General features: G+C 40.5%; 1 protein-coding gene across 1 annotated transcript in view; it reads right to left on the bottom strand.

Annotated features, from left to right (window-relative positions):
• Nucleotides 1-20,592, bottom strand: part of LOC149168769 (protein PALE CRESS, chloroplastic-like) — a 269,623-nt gene that overhangs the window by 141,461 nt on the left and 107,570 nt on the right. Inside the window, exon 4 of the mRNA XM_089428419.1 lies at nt 5,705-5,791. Coding sequence (XP_089284545.1) covers nt 5,705-5,791 — 87 coding nt within the window. The remainder of the gene's footprint in view (nt 1-5,704; nt 5,792-20,592) is intronic.

Here is a 20,592-nt window from a genome sequence, read left to right as displayed (position 1 = left end):
AAATCAATGCTAGTAGGATTTAGGGTTTGATTCCTCTTTCTTGATAAGTACTTGTGAATTAAGTTGCCTTCTTTTACTTCTTATTTAGTTTATCTTTCATCAAGAAATTACCAAATTATATGTGTATGAAGATCACAAGAACAAGAGATACAAGATGTAAGCGCACAGATAGGGAAAAACCCCTATAAGGGGAAAACCTAGTCAAGAACTCTTCCTTCAGTAGATTCACATCAAAATGAGACACTTCCAAACTTCTAGACCTAGAAAAATACCTCCTCCAACCACCAAGTCAACCCTCCCTTCTTGTTGATGTCCTTTTATTAGCCTTTCAAGTGTCAACGCTTCAAGATGAAGCTTCAAATCAGAATTTTGACCCATGCAGCAAATTATCAACCCACAAGTTTCAAAACTTCGACCCTGCAACAAAAACAGAATTTCAGCCCCAACATTAGCCCAATATCTTCGTACGTGTGAGAGAAAGGTAGCCCAAAGACTCGATTTTCTTCTTCCCAGCTTCTTTCCTTCTTCTCTAGCAACTTCGCACTCTTTTCCAGCTATTACTTCTTAGAGATCGAACTTGTTGGTGATGCTCTCCAAATGAAGTCGAACTGCTCAATATATAGGCTTCTTGTGAGGTCGAATTTCCCTAATACAAGCTGACTTGTTGAGGGCAGGGCCAACTTGGTGTGGAGGTGAGAAATTGTCTTTTTGAATAAAAATAATACTTTTTACATGATACAAAAGCCCAGAAAGGGTCTAATATTAATGACAATGACTCTAATGACTCAAGACAAAACCTAGAAGTCCTCATTGGGGACTTTGACCTAGAAAACATTGACCCAAGCATGAAACCCATGCTTTAATAAGTCATTTTCTTTAATAATAAAATTTCCTTTTGACTAGTACAATGATGATGACCAAAGCCAATTACATTCTTCAACAGTTTGGAGGTTGAAGCACCATAATAGGGCATTGTGGGCTTGGAACCAAAGGTGTGGGCTTTCCCAAGCATATGGGTGTGAATCCACCAGGACTACTGGACATGTGATGGATAGAGATGATAGAGAACGTTAAGGAGAATCCAATGCAACGAAAATCATCGAATTCTGAGTTGTGTATGTGGAGATATTAATTTTTGAAGTTAATGTTGGGGTTTGGTCAAGGTCGACCTAATGACAGGTTGTCAAGCCCTCTTGATGAAATTCATTGGAGCCCTCATATTGGATATAAATATGAGGTGATTGAATCTCATTTGAGGCATCCAAAAGCAACAATTCATTGAGAAATCGTCTCCTATGGTAGCCGCAACATAAGAAGGAGAGGGTAGAGGAGCATAAGGGACAGATTTGTGGTCTTTTGTGTGGTTTGACAGAGCCAAGGTGCAACAGAGGCAAGCCGAGTAGGTCATGGTCCAATTGGTGCATGTTTAAGGGTGTTTTCCCCATGTTTTGGTAGGTGGCGGGCCTTGTAGCTATTACAAAGGCACCGCGGGCCTGTTCTGGGCTCACTAGAGAGGCTGTAAGGCCTATTACTTAGTCTAGAATCATAGGAACGGGCAGCATGGGAGGCAGCAAGGAAAAGGAGGGAAGCTGCAGTGAAAGAGATGACTGTAGAAGGGTTAGAGAGGGTTGACGTGGACTGTGTTTAAGCCCTAACCAGATTGTCAACCTACAGTAGTTGCACGAGCTCATGAGTACATGTATGTTGATGTTTTTCATGTTGAATTGTTGCTAGGGATGAGGTACTAGTATGGACATATTTGGTAGCCTGTAGGAGCTAGAAGTAGGGCTGACATGGCATGTTAGAAGCCCTAACTAGTGGGCAGATTCTATAGTGGTGTTTGGACAGTTTATATTGGGCACTTTGTGGTTGGTGGAGGGCAATGTGTAAGTGTCCAAAGTAGCCCTAGAACAAGTGGACAAGAAGGACATTGACAATTGTGTGTTGGGTGAAGAGTTGATGGCCTATGTGGCACTTTGATGGACTAAAGTGAGCATATTGGATCAGCTAAAGCCCATTGTAGCATAAGAGACTTGCAGCAGTGATAGGTGGCAGCCCCTCTGGAGTCTCTATGTGTTGTTCCTTGATGGACTAAGGAGCAGCTAGTGAGCAGATTGGGAGCATAAGGACCAACAGGTTACAGGTTATGACAAAGTAGTTGTGAGGTGCACTACATCACCTAGATCGTCAGATTATCTTGTACTTGTGGATATTTAAGGGCTATTATCCCTAGTACGGGAGCTCTAGACCTTTGTATTATTCAGTTGGATTAATATAACGAAGATTGGATTGTTGTACATAATTTGTGTAAAAAATTGTGTATATTTTGTGAACTAGTAGATTTACTGTTGTTTATATTCCACTGCGCAAAGTAGCTTCGTTGTAATTCTTGGTTTGCTAGCGTCAGAGATTTAAGATTCTATCCTAGACACCAAGGTCGTGGAAAATCAACAAGCAACTTATGGTATATTGAGTTGAGACTCCTAGCTCTAGGCTCTGTCGGAGCAAGCAGCCATAGAGGTACATCGGGTATATGGCACTGATGACAGAGTTGAATGACTCAGAACCTTCTTTTTTTGAGGAGGTAAACTCTCAGCGGGTCTGGCAGGATGCCATGGTGGAGGAAGCTTCCTCCATCATGAATAAAGATGTTTGGGAGATTGTGCCACGCCCAAAAGGAAAATCATAGTAGGCTTAGATAGGGTGTACAAGGTGAAGCATGGAGTAGATGGAAGTGTGGAAAACTACAAGGTTAGTGTCTTGGATGTCAATGTCAGTTGCTAAGAGGGAGCAAGTGGCATGGAAGAGTGATTCTTCAAGTACTGCCAGGAGCCTCAACTGATATGACATAACATTGTTAAATGCTCAGGATCAAGATCCTAGGAGCATGGTTGGAAGGAACAGGTCTTCAGATCAGATTCCGCAGCAGGGAGTAAGGAAGTCTTCTAGTCTAGAGGGAGTAGCTACAGCAGCGGATAATGTGGTGGTGTTGGAGACAGATCCAGGTGGAGAAAGTTCTTCCAGAAGTACCTTCCTTTCTAAGAGGGAGTGTTGAAAATGTAGCGAGTAAAGGTCTTCTAGTTTGTGCCTTAGGCAGTGAAGACCTCGATTTGTCTTTCTCTCAGTATGAGTGCGAGCTCATTAGTTAGATTTCAGTGAGCATGAGTTTATTTCTAGTTTACTAGAATGATCATCAAGATGGCATGCATAGAGTTAGAGCTTCAGTTAAGTGGAGTCTTCATCAATTTGACTATAGAACGAGGTGGCAGTTACAAGTTCAATTAGAGTAAGTTAGCCTTCAGTCTTGATTGAAGGAAGAACAAGTTAATACTCCATGTGTTGATTGGAAAGAGAAAGAGTATCACTCTTAATTAACTTGCTATCAGAACTCGAGCTTCTAAATTGAGCTAGGCCCCTTGCATGCTCAAATTGGATCTATAAAGAGCAAGACGAAGGCACAGGAAATCACAAGACAGTACACGAGTTTTTGAGATCTTCTTTTATAGTGGAGAGCGCAGAATTGAGAGCTTGTGTCCTAAGAGATAGGAGATCACAAGTGCACAAGGATTTAGGAGATTGTACGCAAATTTGAGAGCTTGTGTCCTAAGAAATAGGAGATCACAAATGTGCTAGGAAATAGGGATTTTCTCTATAAAATAGGAGCCATGATTTACAATAGGAAATAGGAGAAGTGCACAAGGAAATAGGGCTCTAGTGCATAAGGATTAGGCAAGAGGCAAGGAAAGTCAAGGATTTAGTAGAGGAACAGTTACGTGCTAAAGGGCTGAGATCAATTGTGTCAGCAGAAATTAGTGAGAAGAAGAACGCTTTCTCAGAGACAAACTACTTTGTAATAGATCCAACTGCTCAAGAACAATCAATAAAATACCACAACAAAGAAAAAAGGTTTTCTCTTTTGGGTTTCTTGGGTAAACAAGTGTGCCAATTTGTGTGATGTGTTTTTATCTTTGCTGTTTTATTCCACTGCTTATAAATTGTTAAGAGACTTTGTATCTTGGTGAAAGTAAATTATGTTTCAATTTTCAGTTGCCTTATCTTTAGTGAATCTCTAAGTAGTTGCAGGGTTTCATGGAAAATTAACAATGGGGTTTTCAAAATATGCCACGGGAAACTTCTCACCAAATCTTGACCACTCGTTTTGAGGAGTGGCCCAACTCTATTGCTTGAGCACCTTGGTTATTTAGGAAGATCATTATTGATGTATGCTGATGGTGGAGAGCTCCCTATCTCTTGACACCACATTGCACACATTTTTATGCACTATTGATGGAACATCTCACCTTGGAGAATTGTATGGAGGTTCTTGCATGAACAACTCCATTATTTTATTATTGTTGACTTGTCTGATGTAATTGTTTACATGATAGCATCATTGTATTCTTTTCCAGAAGTATTTTATTGATTCTTCTTAGAGAAGAAAGTGGATCTCAACAAATCATTGCTATTTTTAGTGATGAAGTTGCTCAACAAATTATTTTATTGTATTCCTTGGAGAGATTAGGAGATCCCAAAAAAAAAATATTATCTTATTGTAAAGGAGATGGAGCTAGACTCTATTTACAAAGTAACTCTCTCCATTTGTAATCATGGTTGGAATTTTGGAGTTGCCCCTCCTTGGAGCTTAATGGATACATCTTTCTTGGAGCATATGCAATGTGTAATGATTCTCTCCTTTAATGTGTGTCTTATGGTTCTAATGATTTTAAATTGTTGCTCATGGTTATAGAGTTGCTAGAACTTGCTTCACTGGGCCAAGAGAGAAGGGTATATCTACCACATTGGAAGGGTTTTATGTGAAAATTTTACTCCTTTTTCCCTTTGATGTCTTATTCATGAATGTATTCTCTTGCTTCTATCATATTTAAGAGTTGTTGCTTGTAATACTTCATTGTGAAGGCCAAACCCATTTAGCAATGTTTTGATGTGACAATTTTCAAGGTGCTCCTAGCATTTCTTTACTTCCATTTTTCAACAATGCTAAGTTCTTCTTGAAACATGCATATTGTGTTCCTTGTAGTCTTAACCCTTTGATGAACTTGGCCTCTTGGATTGACCTCTTGACTCCGATTTCCCTTGTTGGACTGGCACTAATCTCTAGATCCCCCCATCAGTCTTTTAACTCCTTAAAAAAATAGAAAAGAAAACAACGTTCTACCAAAGTTGTTCTCTCATAACCTTGTGCCTCATTGTTTAGTCATGGTAATCCTACTTAGGGATGCCTCGCTTGAGCTGAATGAGAATCAGCCTAATGTGAAGAGAATAGGTTGCTTAGATGATAGTGGTAACCATTTTTGGGTTGCACCTTGTGGATTAGAGCTTTTATCATTAGAAAGTTGGGGAGGTAACAAGATGTAGCCAAAATTTCTCTCTCTAGACTATATGGAAGGTAGTATTGACTTTATTCCTTAAGTTTGATTTACAGCTTATAATTTGATTTTGATATTGTATTTATATGGATAGACCATATTTCAGTTATATAACAAAGTCATCATTCCAATAACTTGCACAACACAAAAGATCGATTTCCTCTATCTCTTCTAATTTTTAAACATTTTCTTAGGCCCACGTAAGATGGGTTCTTATAACAAAGAATACACACTTTTTATCCATGATTTTTAATATTAAATAAACTACCATCAATAGCAGAAACATAAGAATTTTTTATCTGACATAAATGGCATACATCATGTCGAGCAACTTCTAGGCGATTCCATATAACTAGTAAAACTAATTCTGTGAGCTCTCCCTTCTCAGCAGCTTCCACTATCATCTGAAAACAAAGAAACAAATAAAACAAGTTAGAATTCGTACATTTAATCTTCTAAAAAGAAAATTTACCACTGAAAATATTTGTAACACAAGGAGAAAAGAAGGAAAAGATCATTACTGTAAGAAGAAATCATAAGTAGTACTATAATGGAGATGTGGACTAAAAGGGAAACAGAAAAAGTGGTCGATGAAACTCAATATAAGATACCATAGATCCATAGTAAGTTGTGATTTTGGTAAAGAGCTAAATATCAAGACAGCAAGTATGGTAATGAAATAAAATTTAAGCAATGGAGGAAGCCTTAATTTTAGGCTTCAAAATGGGCATAAACATAAGATGTGTAGCATTCCAAGCATGTTACTATAATATGGTCTTTTCTTCAACATAACATAATTTCATATATCCTTCTTCTAACATACTTTTGTCCTATTAATTATATCTCAAATAAAGGTCAAGTTACGACTTCAACCAAAATTAATTGAAGGTACTACATAAAATAGATATCGCCATACAATGTCATGCTATGATAGGAATTTTTTAGAAAGAGTTGGACTCCCTTAGAGTGGGTACAAAAGAAGACATGTTACTTCTCCACACCTATGTCAGGAAAGGAAGCCCACTATTTGTTGTGACCCAATAATGTGACATTGTACAATGTAACCTTTTGCATGCATTAATGAAATATAAAATGAATTTTCTTTCAAAGAAAAAGGGAAGAAAAAAGAAACTATATTAATTTTGTAATGCACCCAAAAGCAACAAATGTGATGAGATACTAAATTAGGTATAATGTAGCATTAGAGTGTAAGGGTAAGGCATCTTCATTGAGAATGGTGTAATCCTTACATTCAGCTACAACCAACTCTTCGTGTGTCATTCCTGTGATCATTTATTGTATTACTAGGTTATGGCTAAGGCAAACCTAGTCAACCTCAATATGTACGCTCGCCATTCAATAAACTCTTGAGGGGTGTAACCGACTTATATGGGCCCATAACCCTCTTGAGAGGACGCCCTTAATATCTCCCCCAGTTAGAATCTGCCCAAACCATTTTTGTGTCTTGGAAACCTCATGTGCTTTAGCCTCTCCACCAATTTTTGTGGCTAGAGCACATCCGATGCTACCCCAAATCAACAAGCCCGAGATTCAACATTAGCGAGATGGACTTAGTGTCAGATAATGCAGTGGATTGTTTGGAGAAACAGATGTAGTAGCCTGAGACTAGAGACTGGTCAGCGCAGAGCAAGGTTGGCAGCAGTGCAGTTGGCACAATGCAAGAGTCAACAGCAGCGCAAAAGATTCAGAGGGTCAGAGACTAGAGCAATCAGATTCCAACATTCATGGTATTATGCTTAACACAGTTAAGTTCAGTTAATTTTGAATGTTTTCCATTTGCTTCTCACAGCAACTGAGTTGCAATATGAATACAGTGTTACAAGTGGCAGTGCTAGTAGCATAGCAGATGAAACATTTGAGAGGGACTTGTAGTATAGATGTAGCAGTGGCAGTGGCAGTGTCATGGGTAGTAGTACAAAAGCAGCAGCAGCACAATGTTGGTGGCAGAAATAGTGCAAAAAGGTGCTTCAGAAACAGAGCAGCATGCAGTTGGACATTGTTGCTAGAGCACTTTCCTCGCTAAGAGGGAGTGTTAGTTTTTGGTAGCATCAAATGTGCTCTAGCCATGAAAATTGGTGGAGAGGCTAAGGCACATGAGTTCTAAAGAACCTAGAAACCGTTTGGTGAAATTCCACCCGGATTGTATTTTATTAAAATAATTAATATTTTTAATGGGATTCCTAAGTCTAAACTTAGGAAAATTAAAATATTAATGGGTATTAATCAAAATATGGGTGAGAATGATCTAGAAGGCGAATCAAGTCATGTTTTAATCTTAGCCGTTGATTAAAGACTTAATCTCGGTCGTTGAAGTCTCAACAGGAAAAGTATAAGGAGGAGGCTTGGGGTTCAGTTAGAAACACATAGAGAGATTGAGGAAATCAATTTTTTGAGGTGAGAAGTTCTTGAGAGGAAAATCGATTGGGGAGATCTTGTAGTTGAGAGGCAGGGATAGCAGCTTCCGAAGAGAGTGATTCTCAACCGGAGAGACATCAACAGAGAGAGGCAGTGAGTGATCCAGAGGCTTTCATGCAAAGGCTGACACAGGACTAGAAGGGCCACGCAGAAGTGATGCAGAGGCAGAGAGAGAAAGTTGAAAGTCAGAGCAAAGGGTCAGTTTCAACAACCGAAAGCCGAGGTGTGAGACTGAAAGGCTGAGAGCAGTGACTCTGGGCTTCTAATCAAATTCCCAGTTGGGTGACGCAGTGCCTACAAGGGTTGATGCTGGAACAGCGTAGAGGCAGAGCAGAGCTAGCGCAGTGCCTGCCAAGGGCATCTCATATAGCAGCCGGAACATCCATAACTTTTTCTCAGTGATTGTATGAGGTAACTCACAAAGCTTTTGACAGTATTTCTCTCTGTAACTAAATAACTATATTCAGTGATGTATTCAGATTTTGCTACTGCATAATAATAAAACCCTCAAAACTGCTGCACTGGTTTTACCGCATTGGGTTTTCCTAGGGACTATTGTGTCCAAAAATAATTGTCCTGTGTATCTTGTTCTTTGCTCAGTTTCCTTGTTTCATGTAATCAAATTTAAGTAGTGTAGGCTGCAAAAGTAATTTGCTTCAGTATTCAGAAAAATAACTTGATAATCAAGTAGGTGAAGTAGATTCAATTTTGTTGCAGTAGGCATTCCTTAAAGATTAGGGATTTTCACAAATAACATATGCCAATTTAGGAAGAGTAAGTTTAGCCATTAGGGAGAGAGGCAATGCATGCCTTCAATGGAGGAATCTCGCATGCCTTGAGGAGTGTAACTCATGCATGTTTAGGAAATGTAACTCATGCCATTAAGGAGGTACGCATGCCTTTGTAACTTATGCTTTTAAGAGAGAGTGTAACATATGGATTAAAGAGTGCGTAAGAGGATTTTTTTATGACATGCTTTTATTGAGTGTAAGAGAATCTTTTATGGTGTGCTTTAATGAGTGAAAGAGAGTGTAAGAGCATTAATGAGTGTAAGAGGAATATGCCATGCCAATAATGAGAGTGTAAGAGAACATTATTGAGAGCGATGACTGAGTGTCTTGAAATTCCTTTTAATAATAATATCATAAATATAATGCTAATAATATTGATTATAAAATATTAAGTCGAGATTGAACTATTAGGATTGATTAACGATAAGAAGGGATTTTCCATCAATGATACTTGATTACCAATTCATGCAAGGTGATTTATTATCTTGAGACTTTCTAATTTTAGACTTTCTATTGATAGAAATTCATCCTTGAACTGTCAATTTTCAACAGTTGTCCTTCTCAACTAGATAATGAGATGGATGTTAATCTCATTTTCTTGAAAAGTCCCTTTCAATTTTATTATTACAAGGAATGTGTTTGAGATATCTTTACAATAAAAACATCCTCTTTTCAACTAAAATGCATTACTTCGTTGAACTCAAATACTTAAAACCTTAATTACCCCTTCAATAAAATTCTTAATTATTTTTTTTAATTTGATTTATATTCTAGGTAGCTATTCTCGAACTTCTCTTAACCAGCATAGATCCATCTTAACCCCGGATCTACCAAGTAGCAAGAGGGATCAAATATCTCAAGATTCAAACCGTTTTTTGAGTGCAAAACTTGAGTAAAGGTTTGCACCTCAAGAGATTTGATTCCTCTCGATACGTGGTAGATCCAGAGTTAAGATGGATCTATGTTGGTTCCTCTTGATGCTTGGTAGATCCAGAGTTCAGATAGATCTATGCTAGTGCTTAATAATAATATTTATATTGGTATAAATTTCACATCTCTATATATAGAAGTACTCTTATTTTTAATTTTATTAAAATCATGATACACATAGTTACATATATATACATTTGCCATTTTTCTTTAACATGTTTTATAATTTTTTAATGTGATATGCATGGCATTGAAATATATATATATATATAAAGAGAGAAGTTTTTATATGCTTATTAATTAAATTTTAATATGAAGTTATGAAATATAATGGTTATGAATATATATATATATATATATATATATATATATATTTCACATCTCTATATATAGAAATATTCTCATCTCTAATTATATGTTTATTAATTAAATTTATTGAGTTTTTATATGATATATGTTTTTACATCATGGATTTTCTTATTAGGAAAGGAGCGGTTGAAACCAAATGGCACTTCATCATGGAATGTCCGGCTTATGAGGACATTCGTAATCAATTTGAAAGCAATTTCAAGGTGGACAGTTTGAACGAGCTATTTGAGGAAGCAAGGTGTAATGATCCTAAATAGGAATACAAGTGATATAAAACAAATAATTTGTGCAACAGAATATAAAAGAATGAAATACACATTAAACAACCATGGAAATGCTGCAAATAAGGAACAACTCAACCCTTTTATCACTTTTATGAAGGCAAAATACAATGGATAATAAGATGGTTCACCTGGGTTTGTCTCAATGGACAAGCATAACCAAACCCGAGTGAGGAAATGGTTGAATCAGTGATGCGAAAATTGCGATTAGATCGGATTTTCGCGATTTTATTTTTTCCCAATAGAATCGCCTGATTATTAAACCGATTTTTTTCGCGATTTTTTGAAATACTCGCGATAACAACCCAAAAAATCGCGATTCGATTTGTAAAAATCGTTGGGCCGGTAGACAGCGGGTTTATATTAGCAAAAAATGATTTTTTTTTTTATTCATGTCAACAATCAGGGGCAGTGGTGGATTGGGAGTGACCTAGGAGAAAAAACTTGTCGATTGGGCACTGATTCGAGGAGAAAAACGAGTCAAAAACCCTGGTGGATTGAGAGCTGAGGAGGAGAGGATCAATTTTCTCCAGCAAACCGGTATGGGAACCAAATTTATGTATTTTGTTTTGGTTTTTTTTATGTTTTTAGTTGGGTTTGGATAACCCATTGTTTATCAAATATTTTTGAATTGATTTGATGGGGTTTTTGTTTGTTAAATTGTCAAAAATTCCATGTGTTTTGTCATGTTACTCATATATTTAATTTTTTTTATTTATTGTAACTTGCAATCATTATTTTGCCATAGGTTCACCATTCAACTTCAAAGTTCAAAGTTCAAACTTCATCTTACAAATTTAAAACTCAAGAGTCGAGTTCAACCAAGTTACAAACATGCCAAGGAAATTGGACCCTCTGTGGAAATTTAGTGAACCTGATGGAGGTTTAATAGAATGAACTTGAGTTGCAAGTTGTGTGGGCATCATATGTCAAGGGCAATGTTGCAGAAAGCGTCTCCCCTTGGGTTCTAAGGCCCAAAGTGCGTCCCGTGCGGATGTGTCCAGGAAGCGTCCCCGGAAGCGCGATTCCAAAATTCGGAAGCGCGCTTCCGCCTGTTTTGGACGCTTCCTGAAGCTTTCCTCTGAACCACGCTACCGAATCTCCGAAGCACGCTTCGTACGGTGCTTCGGAGGGCGAAGCGTACGCTTCCAGAAAAGCGTCGCGCTGTTTAGAAAATCATTTTTTTTTTATTTTTTATTTTATTTTAGGTGAGTTTGCTTGTTGGGGTTGGGTCCACCTTGGGTTAGGGTGAGGAATTAAGGCAAAAAAATATTTAAAAAATATAAATATAGCAGATGCACCCTCATGGTAATGTTAAATTCTTAAAGTAAAAGTGGCATTCTCCTTTATTTTTCATTTTCATCCTTTTACTTAAATTTTTAACATTACCATGAAATGACTCAGGATGTTTGAGAGTGGTTCCAGCCTCATTGGACTTCATATGGAGAAAATAGAATTTCATATCCTATTCAAAATTCAGCAAACTTAACAGTTTTCAGGAATTCAGGATCAATGGGATTGTGGCATTTCGTTAGATTATATCAAGTATGAACGTATGCGATTAGCATTTAATCAAGAGCACCAAGCCCTATATGTACCCTAGTGTTGGTGGTGTTAATTGTTGAACTCCTTTGTCACGCGGCACGCCCTTAGCAAAAAATTACCTTTTCAATCAAGTCAAAATCATTGATCAAGCATGTTAAGGTTTTTCTACCATATTTTAAGTCTTGAATTAGGTAGTTTGATCAAAATTGGGCAATGTTGACTAATATCCCTAGACAATCGAGGTAGAGGCAAAGGCTAGACAAGAGGAGAAGAATCTAGATTCTAGATGGTTGATGCATCTAAATGGTTGATGCTCGAATAATTAATCATTAATGTACAATGGATGCTATATCTATCTTGATTTATGCAAAAATATGCATGTTTTCATGTCTTCTACAACTAATTTGGTATTTGGGATGTTTGTTTTGAGTATAAATGCAAAAAAATATAAAATATATATATAGCAGACGCTTCGCTTCCTAGATTTTTGGAAAATGATGCTTCCGCGTCCCCGCTTCCAAAAAACGTCCCCGCTTCATCCCCGCTTCATGCAACATTGGTCAGGGGGGTTTATAGATTGAAGTATCACCTTGCACAAATCCCTGGATTTGATGTAGGGCCTTGCACAAATACAAATCTGGAAATCATCCGAAGAGCCATGAGATCATTGTAAGAATTAGAGCACGACAGAGAGGCCAAAGCAGAAATGAAGAGGCAACTAGCAAAGAGGGTGTTAGGCTCAGGTGAAGTAAGTGGCATTGGTTCTACTTCAGCATCAATATCTACAACCAACCCGGTAGCTACCTCATCATTTTTTGTTCCTAGAACCACGCCTGATTCACAACCATCTATCACTTCAGTGCTTAAAAAAACTAAGAAAGAACAAGCTGACAAGTTGTTGGCCAAATTTCTCCTTTGGAGTGATATTCCTTTCAGCGTTGCAAGGAATAATCTATTTTTCCAGCCTGTTGTTGATGCTATTGCGACTGTTGGCCCAGGGTACAAAATCCCTTCTTATGATGACTTTAGAGGTCGAATTCTTCAAAATGAAAAGGTTGACTGCACCAAAAGATTGGAGGAGTTTAGGGCATCATGGGCACAAATAGGATGCACTGTAATGTCAAATGGTTGGACCGACCAAAAGGGGAGAACCCTTATAAACTTCTTGGTTAGTTGTCCCAAGGGGACAATGTTCACGAAATGGGACAATGTTCACGAAATCTATTGATGCATCTTCACATATCAAAGATGCAAAAACTTTATGTGATTTGTTGGATGTGTTTATTTTGGAGGTGGGTGCAAAACATGTTGTCCAAGTCATAATGAACAATGCTGCAAATTATGTTGCTTATGGAAAAGCATCCTACTTTATTTTGGATACCTTGTGCTGCACATTGTATTGATTTAATGTTGGAGGACACAGGAAAAATTTCCTTTGTCAAAGATATTGTTGAATCATCAAAAAGCATTACAAAATTTATATATAATCATACATCTGTGCTTAGCTTGATGAGAAAATTCACCAACAATAAAGAGTTGATGCACCCCGCCATTACACGGTTTGCCACCAGTTTCATATCTCTTCAATCCCTCTTGAATTCTATGTGGGATGTGAAAAGAATGTTTCTTTCAGAGGAGTGGCGTGCTTTGACAATGAGCCGCAAACCAGAGGGAGAGGCCATATGCAAATTAGTTTCATACCTGGAAGACTTCTGGGCAGGACAGCAGGAGGTGTGCACTGTTACTGAACCTTTGGTAAAGGTTCTTCAATTAGTTGATGGTGAGAAGCCCACAATGGGCTATTTGTATGAGACCATGGACAGGGCCAAAGAATCCATTCAGGCCTACTATGATGATAAGGGAGATGAGAGGTTTCAGAAACAACTCCTCCTATGGGAAGTGATTGATGAACGATGGAACAACACACTCCATCGTCCCATTCATGCTGCAGGGATCTACCTGAACCTCGCATTTTCTTACCCATGTGGGTTCGTATTTGATGTTGAGATCATTGATGGATTCTTAACCTGTGCTCAGAGGATGGTGCAATCTCCAGCAGAACGTACAGAAATCTCCAAAGAAATGGAGACATACAGGATAGCAGGTGGCACATTTGGCTTTGATATGGTTGTGACTGATAGGACAACTAAAATGCCAGGTATTTTTTAGTTTGTTTCAAATTTCATTGTCTCTTCAAGTTCATAACTTCATACTTTGCTTCAACTTTCAAATTTCATTTTTTCTCTTATGTTTATTTAAAATTTTATTTATAATTTTGTTGTAGATGCATGCTGGAGAATGTATGGTGCTAGGGTACCCCATCTGCAAAAGCTTGCCATTCGAATCCTCAGTCAAACATGTAGCTCCTCAAGATGCGAGCGCAACTAGAGTGTATTTGAAAAAATACACAACAAGAAGCGCAACAGGTTAAACTTAAAACTTAAAATATTGCAAATTTCCAAATATTTTTTTGAATTCATTAAACAATGCTTTTTTTATAATTGTTATTTCATGATCTTTGTACAGGTTGGAATCCCAGTGACTTAATGACATGGTCTACATCTACTACAATCTTCGATTGTGGGTGAGGCAACTTGAGAGGACACTTGATATGGAAGCCATCTCCTTGGATGGGATTGACACCACTGCTGCATGGAGGGTTGAGGCCGAGAGGCCTCTCGTGGAGTCTGTCGATGAATGGTTAGAGTAGGAGGTAGTGGAAGGCATAGAGGAGGAGGAGGAGGAGCAACAGGAAGAGAAGGTGACACCACCTACCCGGGCTACCCCTACCACCAGTAGATGACATGGTATACCTCCTATAGCTCCTAGTTATTCAGCTTTTAGAGCACAGCAGACTCCACTGCCAACTCCACCATCATCTACATCTAGAGGTAAAGAGAAAGCTATTGCATTTTCTCGCAAGAGGGGCAGAGGAAATCAGTAGTATTAGTCTATTAGACTTTAGTTATTTTGTTTATTTCATTGTATATGACATTATGACTCATGATATGAGATACATTATTATATTTTTGTTGATATTTTGAAGCTAAGTTGGGACTCAAGAGTCAGGAGTCAGGACTTACTATTTTGGACATGATTCATTGTTATGTGTGATGTAGCACTAGAAATGATATTACACATCTTATATATTAGTTCTTTTATCATATTTATGTGTCAATGTATTTATTTTATGTTGTAGATGCTTTAGATATTAAAAAAATTGAAAAAAAATGAATATTTTTGTATTTTACAATTTTTTCCCAATTATTTCCCGATTCTTTCCTGATTTTTCCTAATTTTTTTCCGATTGTGTCCCTTGCCAATAATATCTCGATAATGATAACTGCAACATTGGGTTGAATTGAATATTGTCCAACTACTACACCAATTTGCACTGCATTGCACTGCCCCAGAAAACTACGTTTCTGTTGAAGTTCGAATGGCTGAAAGGTCCACTTCCTACGCCTAGAAAATTATATGCTTTTAACCCCGGACTCCTTCGCCTAAACCCAAAAAAACCCACGAAGGATTTTGGCTAGTTTAGACTTCTGAAATTCGACCTCCTTCGAACCCAACCTCAAGTACAACTGCAAAACTCGGCTTGCTGGAAACTACCTGTAAATCCTCCCGGAAATCGTCTCAAAGTGTTGGGCTGACCCCTTCTATCAAATCCTTGACTTCCCAAATGGGCTTCCGGCCTATGGCCCCTACTCCTAAGATCCACGAAAACTGTTGGAATGGCCTTTGCGCTGTCCCCAAGGCCAGCAATTCAAACTGTTGGAATGTTGGCTTTGCTGGCTGCAAACTCACAAAGAATGTTGGCCTATTGTTTCTCTCTCAACCCACTAACTCCCTTGGCAAATACTTGATCTCTGATGGCTCCAAACTCCCCCTACGTAATCTCCAGCAACCCAGAAATATGTGCTCCCTGTTCTACGTTGAATGGAAGTGTTGTAACACACCTCCAGAACCCCTGAAATAATTGTGGAACTGCCTCTCTAGGGCATGCACGGAAGGTCCCCCGAAGTAGAGGTTGAATCTCCCGCTTGAGAGATTCGTGGCTAAACAGTCGATTGACTCAGCTAAACAGCAGAGCGAACAGTCAAGTAATTTTGTTTGCAAGATGTAAGAATGAATCCCAAAATGAGAGTTTCTCCCTCCTTATAACTCCTTGGGCCTCCCTTGCCTCATGTGGGCCCCTCCATCCACCTATTTGACTTCCCTCCAAGCCATTCGAATGGCCCAGTCCGAATTCTCATGTGGGTGGCCCCCACATTCCACTAGCAACCAAATAAAGTCGAATTGCCTCCTAAGTCCCTAAGTCGAAAATGATGGGTTCTCTTCCTTAGCCAAAATTGTGCAAAATTGTGTAGCAGCACCCTGTTACAAATGTATTTGAGAAGGGACATGGCAGTCCTCCCCTCCCAAATGTTGCTTGCCCTCAAGCAACCTCAAAGTTGGGTGCTCCAAGATGTGCTCACCCTCCTAGGTGGCATCCTCATCTGGCAAGTTCTTCCAACGCACCAAGAACTCCCTGATGGTCCTGCTCCTTAGTTTCCTTTCCCTGCTCTCCAAGATGGCCTCAGGTTCCAAAACCAAGTGACCCTCATCATCCAATGGGGGTAGATCAGCTGTTGTTATCACCTGTTGTCCCAACACCTTTTTAAGGCATGAGACATGAAAGACATTATGGATCCTGCTCCCTTGAGGCAGCTCTAGCTCATAGGCCACCTCCGCAACATGTCTAATCACCCGATAGGGCCCATAGAAGCGTGGTTATAGCTTCTCGGCCCCCTTCTGCTTCAGCGTGGACTGCCTGTAACACTGTAACCGAGGGTATACAAAGTCCCGCAGCTCTAGCTCATAGGCCACCTCCGCAACATGTCTAATCACCCGATAGGGCCCATAGAAGCGTGGTTATAGCTTCTCGGCCCCCTTCTGCTTCAGCGTGGACTGCCTGTAACACTGTAACCGAGGGTATACAAAGTCCCCCTCCTCGAAATGCCTCTCCGTCCTGTGTCGGTCTGTGTATATATTCTGTTGATTTTGGGTTGTCACCAAGTTATCCTTGAGAGCCTTAAGGATGTCTTGGCTCTCTTGGACCCAGTCTTTGGGCTTTTAGGATCGACTGTCTCCAAAAATAATGTCAGCAAAAAAATAACACATCATATCCATATAAAGCACGAAAAGGAGTCATACCAATGGACTCCTCGGATGTGCTCTAGCCACGAAATTTGGTGGAGAGGTTAGGGCACATGAGATCTCCAATACCCAAAAAGAGTTTGGGCAGATTCTAAATGGTTTGGGAGATATTAAAATAATTAATATCTTTAATGGAGTCCCTAAGTCTTAACTTAGGGAAAATAAAATATTAATGTAAATTAATATAAAGTTGTGTTAGAATGGTCCAAAAGTCATGTATCAAGCCAGATCTAATCTTAGCCATTAATTAGGGACTTAATCTCAGCCATTGATATGTCAACGAGAAAAGAATAAGAGGAGGCTTGAGGGTCACTTAGAGAATACACCAAAGTGATCAGTCATTCTATTCTCTAGAGTGGGGTTTGCTAAGAGAGATAGAATTAGTTATCAGTCGCAGCAAGGGGCAGTGAATAGCAGGCAGAGACAGTGCCGAGAGACCAGTGCATAAGCAGAGAGAGGCAGATGCAGAGCTAGAGGGAGCCACGCAGAAGCAGCAGAGACTGCACAAAGCCAGAAGGGCCTGTGTCATCCACATAGAGGCAACAGGAGTGACGCAGAGAGCCAGAGAGGCTGCGCAGAGCCTCAGTAGGCTGACGCGGAGGGGTTTCAGGGTGACGCAAAGGGTTCTAAGGCTGACGCAGAGGCCAGAAGGGCCATCGTAGTGCATCAGAGTTGTTGGAGAGGGTTTCGAGGAACAGGCTTTCCGAATACATATTTCCGAAGAGAGGTATTGTTGCTAGATATTTTATCTCTGTTGGGTTAGCCAGTTTGGCACCCAGTGTACTCAGAAAAAAGTTGCTTAATATTAAAACCCTCAGATAGTTGCACCGGTTTTCCCGCATTGGGTTTTACTGAGGATATGTCCAAAAATAACAGTGTCATTTGTGTGCTTGTTTCTATTTCCTTCAGTTGATGATCTATAATATGTTGAGCATTCACTTGTATTTATTTCCAGTGTTTACATGGTAAATAACTTGTTAAGTAACAGAACAAGTAGGTAGGAATAAATTAGTAAAGTGCATGGAGGGTTTCTAACTGTTAGACTTAGAAACTTCAACATGGGTACCCTCCAATACCTCGCATGCCCTCCTGTCCTTGGAGTACTCCACCAATAGTTGAGCCTTCTAATCATGGCAGATGCTCATGAGGGATAACCCAACATGTCTTCGAGATAGAGCATTAGCCACCACATTGTGCTTTCCCTGCACATACTCTATGTCGAAATCATAGGCCTGCACCTTGCTGACCCCATCTCTATTGCTTGTAATTGGGGCCCTGTTGCCCCATGAAGTGACGAAGACTATTGTGATTGGTCTTCACTCAAAACATGTTGACCACCAAGTACTGTCAGAATTTGGCCAATGCATGCATGATGGCCAACATCTCTTTGTCATATATGGAATATGGCAGTTCATGCGGTAGGAGCTTCCGACTCTCGAAAGCAATGGGATACCCCTCTTGTGACAAGACTGCTCCAACTCCCACCCTGGATGCATCACACTCCACAGTGAATGGTTGGGATAAATCCGAAAGTGCCAAGACTAGGCAACTGCTCATCACCTCCTTAAGGCGGTCGAAGGCAACCTGTGCTCCATCACTCCATGCGAAAGACCCTCTCTTGGTCAAATCAGTCAAGGGTGCTGCAAGCTGTGAAAACCCCTTGACAAACTTCCTGTAGTAGGTGCAAATGCCCAAGAAGCCCCTCAGTGCAGTCACATCTCGGGGTACTGGCCAATCCCGGATGGCCCGAATCTTCTCCTCATGGACCTTCACCCCATCAGCACCAATGATATGCCCTAGGTAGAGCATCTCTATCAAACCAAACTCGCACTTGGAGAGCTTGGCATAAAATTGTTGCTCCTCCAAAATGCATAGTACCTCCTCCAAGTGTTGGAGGTGCTCCTCCCATGTCTAGTTGTAAATCAGAATGTCATCGAAGAAAACTAGCACGAACCTCCTCAACTGTCCCTGAAAGACATGGTTCATGCATGACTAGAAGGTGGTCGGAGCGTTGGTCAACCCAAATGGCATGACCAGGAATTCAAAGTGCCCATAGTGGCACCGAAAACCTGTCTTAGGGATATCCTGATCCCTCACCCTGATCTGGTGGTACCCTGAATGCAAATCGATCTTAGATAAGTACTTGGCTCCTCTAAGCTCATCTATGCAGGGAATGGGGTATCGGTTCTTCAATGTCTTCCGATTGAGAGTCCGATAGTCAATGCACATATGGGTTCCATCCTTCTTCTTCACTAGTACCACTGAAGAAGTGAAGGGACTGGAACTTGGCCTGATATGGCCCAATGCTAGCAGCTCCTAAATGGCCTTCTCTATCTCATCCTTATAGGTCATGGGATGCCTATAAGGGGTAGTGATCACTACCTGCACACCCGGCTCCAACTCAATGGTGTGCTCAAATCCCCTATCTAGTGGCTGCCCTGGTGGAATGTCCCCAAACACCACTGCATATCTGTCCAACAAAGCCTGTATGTTTGGTGGTGGTGGTTGAGCCTGCCCCCCAACCTTTGAAATCCTCAGCTCAACTGCCCATGCAATGTACCCATGTCGCAGATCTGCCTCCATCCTGTGGGCCAAAACGATTTGAGGTGGATAAGGCTGCATACCTCTCAAAACTACCAGTTTGCCATCCGTCCCAATGAACTCCATCTCTAGCTTCCTCCAATCTGTCATGACTCGCCCAAGGGAATACAGCCATTGGACACCCATCACCATGTTGGCATCTAGCACATCGACCATAAAGAAATGGTTCGTCATCAAGTAGTTCCCCATAACTACTGTCAAGGAAGGCACATATCGAGTGCACTGTATGGTACGGTCACCTGATACTAGGACTGAGAAGCCCTCGAACTTAGTCATGGCAAGGCCCCTCCTCTGAACCAACTGGGCATCTATGAAATTGTGGGTAGCCCCACTGTCAACTAGGACTAACACCCTCTACCTCTGTACAATGCCTCTAATCCTCAATGTAAAAAATTTGGGAATCCAGCATAAGGAAGCAAGGACTCCCCCAGCTGGGGAAAGGGATGCCCCACCTTGTGGAGGTGGTGGTGGTGGCCCTCTGTCTGTCAGACTCTCACCATTTGCCACACCACAATCCTGCTCCACCTCGTCCTCCTGGTCACTGTCAGAAAAAACCTCAATATAGTGTGCTCTACCAGCAGTGCACCGATGGCCTGGTGCCCAGGGCTCCCTGCATGTGAAGCACAGCTTCCTCCTCCTGAGGTCCTTTCGTGTCTCATCATCTAGCTGCCCCCTCCCCTGTGTGGTCCTCTGAGGTGGAGGTCTAGTCTCATGCCCCTTTTGTGGAAAAGGGGTTCATGCAAGAAAAGGTGCTCTAGTCTTGGGGATGGCCCCCTGTAGATCTCTGGTGCACAAAACTGCTTCCTGCAGCATGGAGGGTCTGCGTGACTTCACCAATCCACGCAGGGGCTCAAGTAAGCCCTAAATGAAGGTGTACACCCTCCTAGCCTCTAACAGATCCGGAACCATCACTAACACTCGCAGAAACTCTGAGATGTACTGCTCCAAGTAGTTTGTTTGGCCCAGTTGGGTCAGCTCTCTGAAATGGGCCTCTGGATCCCTCTAGTCAAAGCGCTCCACCACCCTCCTGGTGAAGTCCTCATAAGAAGC

This window comes from Pinus tabuliformis, chromosome 4_2, assembly GCF_031772625.1.
Source record: "Pinus tabuliformis cultivar Carrire ecotype Pingquan chromosome 4_2, CPIR1, whole genome shotgun sequence".
Classification (NCBI taxonomy): domain Eukaryota; kingdom Viridiplantae; phylum Streptophyta; class Pinopsida; order Pinales; family Pinaceae; genus Pinus; species Pinus tabuliformis.
Note: the sequence above shows the minus strand (reverse complement) of the source record. Positions and strands in the feature narration are given on the sequence as shown.